The sequence below is a fragment of the Hibiscus syriacus genome, unplaced genomic scaffold (genome assembly GCF_006381635.1).
Source record: "Hibiscus syriacus cultivar Baekdansim isolate YM2019G1 unplaced genomic scaffold, ASM638163v2 tig00110621_pilon, whole genome shotgun sequence".
Taxonomy (NCBI): Eukaryota; Viridiplantae; Streptophyta; class Magnoliopsida; order Malvales; family Malvaceae; genus Hibiscus; species Hibiscus syriacus.
The window spans coordinates 1,121,110-1,127,564 of NW_024062802.1; the positions used below are offsets into that span (position 1 = coordinate 1,121,110).

Sequence of the window (6,455 nt, forward strand, 5' to 3'; positions counted from 1 at the left end):
TCGTATGCTTGCGACCATTTTTCCCGTAGTATTTTTGAAGCCCACTTCCAAACACGCTGATCATCTTAAAATACCTTCAAATTCTCCAATCTCTTGTCAAAATTTGGTCAACGTAGTTCGTATCCTATTTCATAATATATTGTGTTAAACCGCAATTAAAAAAACCATGTAAAAAATGCACAAATATTGAAAATAAAACTTACCCATGCTGACTATCTCGCTACGAATGTGTGCGTTATGAAATTGGTCGATACTATTCTTGCCAATATGACGGATACAAAATGTCGGATATGCATACGGAGGTATCCAACGACTTCCTGGTCGTTTAATTGCCGCCAAAATACCTGTTCCTCTATCGGATATCAAGCAAACTCTATCTTCACGAATGACATATTGACGTAGATTGGTCAGAAAGAAATCCCAAGTCTCTGTTGTCTTTCCCTTAACAATGGCGAATGCAATTGGGAAGATATTTTGCTCACCATCTTGAGCAACTGCCATCAAAAGTACATGCCTATATTGACCATACAGCCACGTACCATCTACTTGGATCATACGTTTGCAAAATGGAAATCCTTCAATACATGCCTTGAATGCCCAAAATAGTCTATGAAATATTTTCTTCCCTGGCAGAAGTTGACCTTCTTCATCATATGCGGGCATGGTTTGAGACTTTACTATGGTTCCTGGATAAATCACTTCATTGCTTATAGCAAATGTTGTAGCTCATTGTACGATGTATCCCAATCTCCATACATCAGCTTCATTGCCTTCATCTTCACATTCCACACCTTGCCATATTTTACTTGATATCCAAATTGGCTTCGAATAGATGCAGCTAAAACTGAACAAGATATCCTTGGATCCTTTTCAATCATCGCCTTCACGTATTCACATATTACATCAGAGTCCAATAGTCGGTGGTCTTGTTCGATGGAGTTTCGCAAACATGTGTGCGGACCATTGTACCTCGTGATGACCCAAACATCGTGCCTTTGATTTTTCGACACTCTAATCTTCCACTTGCACTCTGGGTCATATTTTACACACTTGATGCAGTACTCTTTAATCACCAGCGTAGCTTCATTTTTTCCTCTGAATTGCACCCCAACTGAAAATTCACCAGAATTATCGAATGATTCAGTCATTTGGTACGGAGGTAAATTTGGCATGTATGAGAATTCAGGTGCCCTCATCGCATCATAGTCTATCTCGTATATGTGAGGAGTAGCTTCATACGGTGCCGAAACTTCATCAATTGCACCTCCACCAAAAATATTTTCGTCGCCGCCCAAAACGGGTTCTTCAGTTTCTTCATCTTCGCTTGAATCATCATGAATTTTTCCCCATCGATTATCAGCGTCAATATCAACAACCAATTCCGGTATGTTTCTCGTCTCATACTCTGCTGCTGCAGATGTCCCCCGAATTCATTTACACTTTCCAATAGTGCCATAAAACTGTTCGTGAACCTGTATGTCGGCTCTTCAAACTGACTATATAAAGCCATTTCATATGGATTTTGAGCCACACCTCTTGATGACCCAGGAACATCACATATGTTACGCACATCAACAAATAACTCAATAACTGCTATATTGGTTGACTCATGTAATCCAACCATGGTTCCAATATCATCATCTTCTTCAAGTGGAACTGCAATATATCTGACTGGGTTGGGGCATATCATAAACCTATACCTCAAACCATCAACTGCAGCTCGAATTTTTCTTTCTATCTTATGCTTCATTTCTGTAAATGTGATGTCTTTTTTGAACATCATATTTATTGGTTTTTTAGATTGAAAAACTACTCCGACCTCATTTTCCATAATCTGTCCATTATAATGGACAATCGTGAAAAAATTGTTGCTCATTTTCTCTACAAATAAAAAAATAAATTAATTTAGATTAAAAAATTAGATAAGATAATTTCATAAATCATTAAATCATTAAATATAATATAATATACTATTATATTAATGATCAAATAAAATTTATTATTTAACTTGATTGATTACTAATATTACTAATAATGATTTAATAATTATTATTAATCTAATGATTTGATATTTAATGATTTAATAATAATATGATTTAGTCATGATTACTAATAATTATTTATTATAAATATTTAATGATTTAAATTTGATACTAATCATTTAGTAATTATTACTAATAATAATGATTAGTTTGATAATATTTTTTATTTTTTTAAAATATCAAACAAATTTGTTAGGCAAAACTGTCGAGATAATGTTCTCGAAAGAATTATTTCGCGAGATAATGCATTGGCCGGATTATTTCATTCAATTAATTTTTACTCCTTACTAATTTACACATACAATATAAATTAAATTTTTTTAAAACAACACTAAATATTTTTAAACATAATATTTTTTTATACGGAAATTATCTCGCACAAATTAGTTTATATAATCTAATATTTACTTACTAACTAACTAATTTACACATACACAACAACAAAAAATGGACAACAAAAAATAATAAATTACTCACGTATTTATGCCTTCTTCCTTTCCTTTCTTTTCCTTCTTTGTTTCTTTCTTCGAATTAATCTGTACGTGGGCAAATATTGTGGAATAATGCCCTGTATGTGTAAACAAAATATTTATTTAAACAACAATAGCTCCCACAAATTAATGTTATATAATCTAATATATTATAATATAACTTAAACTAATAAACTATTTCTTTATTATAATATAACTTAGTTAAAATAACAAACTAATTAAACACTAATTAATTTTTTTTATAATATAACTTCAACTTCAACGAACAACCTAATATACGTTTAAAGACACTAACAAATTAATTAATATTTTTTTTATATTTAATAACTTAAACTAAGAAACTAATTAACTAATTTTTTATATAATATAATATATAACTTAAACTAACAAACTAATATAATATAACTTAAACTAACAAACTAATAATTTATACTAACAAACTAATTAACTAGATTTTAGTTTTACCCTAAACCCTAAACTAACAAACTAATAATTTCATATAATAAACTAAATTAAACAATAAAAATTACCTCATGAACTATGTTTGAGCCTTTATCTTCTTTTCTTCTTCTTCATTTTCTTTCTCTCGACAAAGTTTATATGTGCTTATGCTTATGCTTCTGGTTCTGCTTCTACCCTAAACCCCATATCCTTTATATAAAGCAAATGAGCGTTGGACAGAGTCATTAAATTTGTCTGTTGAAGCAAATAATATTAGCATTGAATCATATAACTATTGAGCATTGAAAGGCTACAATTGAACAACAATATTTGATGCATTTAGCAGCTAAATTAACGCTGCAATAATACAGCTATGGATGCAACGCATGCAGGAATCTCCCAGCTATGGATGCAACGCATGCATGAGGCTATGGAGGCAACGCATGCATGAGGCTATGGAGGCAACGCATGCATGAGGCTATGGAGGCAACACATGCATGAGGGATGCACGAGCTTGGTCGCCGAGACTCCATGGCGACCTACCATGTCGCCGGGACTCCATGGTGACCTACACCATTCGACGTGCATGGCCCATGCACAGCTCCCACATGCATCACTCCTTGGTCGCCCGGATTGCATGGCGACCTCCTTGGTCGCCCGGAGTGCATGGCGACCTCCTTTTGTCACTGTAGAATTCACCATATTTCAGCAAATAATATATCCAAAGCATTATCTCGTGAAATAAAAAGTTCGAGAACATTATCTCGTGGATTTTGCTCAATGAAATAGGTGGATTGAAAATGTAATAATATTTTAATATTTATAGGTTAAATGAATAGCATGTTCATTGGACCACCAGATACCAGATCTCAAATAGTACATGAAGTTTCCAAGGGGATCTTCGAAAAAGACAGGACGAATCTTAACAAGTGGATGATAGTGTCAGCTTCATTCGTTGTCAATCATAACACAACCAAATATGATATGAAGTCATGTCCCTTGGGAGTGGTAATAAACGGGGCAAAGGTGGTCATTACAGCAACACTCACTTTCTTCATATATTTTGTTCTTACCCTCTCTCCATTTATTTATTTTTTAAATTAAAAGTTTAATTTTTTTAACGAAAAAGTATTACGAGTACGATAAATATTTTATTAGGTTAAGTTAATTGTTTTAATAGTTTAAAATAATTATGAGATATTATTTGTTTATAAATTTTTTAATCTATTGATAATATATACACATCTTACATACACAATTGATCAAACTTAAGACCTCTAAGGAAAAGAACATTCTCTTCTATAATTGAGGTCATTTGATAGGTTCAAAAGAAAAAGTTTGATTTAGTCGATTCAACAAGTCTTATTTTATAATTCAAATTTTATTTGAAATTTTCTCGACTCTAATCAAGTTTGTGAAATTCGAGTCGAGTCAAGTTGTTCGAGCTTCTATTTAAATTTAATTGTAAATATTTATAATATTATGATACTAATTGATTATAATTTACACGGTTTTTAGAATAGTATATGATATATATGTAATTCTTCGTATGGAATTTAATTTGTTTTGAGCCAAAATGAATTTTGTTTATACCTACTTACGAGTAAACATGTCCACCAAAGAATATGAAGGGATTGTACTCTAAATGGTGGGTACTGAAATTCTTTCGATAATGCCACTATTTAGACTCAATCGCAAATATTCCAAACAGTGCAACATCCATAGGTCTATCCTTGATTATCATGGTTTTCAAAGAAAAAAATTGTAATTTTTATTATGTGTGTTTATACATTGAAAGTGTATCGATGTATGCAATTAGGGTACATCTTTAGAAATAAATAAATTCATCATCATCCCCTGGTAAATTCCTCTCCTCTACATTATCCCTGCCATTGAAAAAAAGTTGGCCATAAACTACTATTTTTGTCCAGGGGAAGGCGCTTCACCGGAATCTCCGCTTGTGGACGCATTGGCAACCGGAGAAGCCTCGGGTTCATTGCTAGATGGTTCATCATCCTTCTCGCCATGGCTTCCTCTCCTTTTCATTCTTTTTTCGATCTCCTCGTTGATCTTTTTCACCTGATCAGGGTTAAGTCCCCCATCGGACGACGATGTTATCTCGTGGCAATCTCTCCTCTCGAGCTCGACTCGGTTTTCACGACCACTCGAGTTTCTTACCATCCCCTCTCATGAATACTGTTGAGACAAGTAGCGAATTTACGGAAATAATATGCCGCACATGGTTAATTGGCTGTAGATAGAGGTGCTGACATCAGCACGTGATTCTATATCAACTCGACTGAAAATGCTGTCTATTTGCGAGCTTCGAGAAAGATTATATAAATTCGAGTAAAGGAAGCCACGTGTAATTATCGCGTTTGATTAATGATTTGGTTAACCGACTCCATAAGTGGGTGCAGTTGAAAGCGGTGGCGATTGGCGAATTGCGGACTATGGCTGAACAAATGGAGGAGAGACACGCGGCGGCGGAGGCTGGAACTGCGTACCGGAAGTTCAGTGGAAAAGATGAATTTCCGTCCAACATGTTTAATAGGATATTAGCTATTGCGCTGTGGCTTGGGTCTTTGCATTTCAACTTCTTTTTGCTTCTTTTCTCCTTTCTCTTCCTTCCTTTTTCCAAATTCCTCATGTTTGTCCTCTTCCTTTTTTTTCCATTCAAAAGCTTATTTGATATTTTTATTGGAAACAGAACGAATTTAAATGGCATAAATTCACGTGTTTTGTTTGATTCAATCTTCACAGGGTGGTTGGATTTCTCTTGGTTTTCATGGTTCTTCCTCTTGATCCTCACAGTAAATTTGGCCGGCGCCTGTCTAGGTACTCTTTGCTAGATCATATGAATATTATTGACGGAATAAGTTTATCTCATCGGTCATTAATGGTTTATCTTTTCTAATTAATTTGGATGAAGACTCATATCCGATGAGATAACAACAGTTGATATGTGTTTTTCATGTGAAAGATGAAACCTAAAGAGGTTAAGTGGTAACTGCCTACGAGACAAACTTATTCCGTCGATAAATATAATATATAGCCTCTAATGGTTATAGTAATAATAATAATCTGAATGAACAGGTATATATGTAAGCATCTCTGCAGTTATTTTCCCATCACTCTCCATGTTGAGCACATCCACGCCTTCAAATCTGATCGTGTTTATGGTTTGTTTCCTTCCTTTTTGCTCATTTATGTCATGCTTTCTCCTGTGCCGTGTATTTCCCTTGCATGAATCTAGATAGTGCTTCTGTTTATCTATTCTTTTACTTCTTAGCTTCCTTACATGAATCCGATGTTGTTTTGGGGAATTTTCGGGTATGCATAAAATTTCCCTATTTTATGCACGACTAGGACACTTTTTGTTCTCCTGTTGAACATTAATCTAGTAGATTTTTACAGTGTTCTGTTATACAAGGCTATATCTTCGGAAATGAACCATGGGTTTATCTGTATCTGTTTGAAA

The 6,455-nt window shown here is 34.0% G+C and overlaps 1 protein-coding gene across 1 annotated transcript; it reads left to right on the plus strand.

Moving 5' to 3' along the window:
- The first annotated feature begins 5,392 nt into the window (after positions 1–5,392).
- Positions 5,393–6,224, plus strand: LOC120135877 (diacylglycerol O-acyltransferase 2-like). The gene is made up of 3 exons (XM_039152049.1): positions 5,393–5,624; positions 5,738–5,812; positions 6,071–6,224. Exons 1-3 carry the CDS (start codon positions 5,428–5,430, stop codon positions 6,222–6,224), a joined length of 426 nt encoding a protein of 141 aa, XP_039007980.1. The 5' UTR covers positions 5,393–5,427.
- Positions 6,225–6,455: the final 231 nt, after the last annotated feature.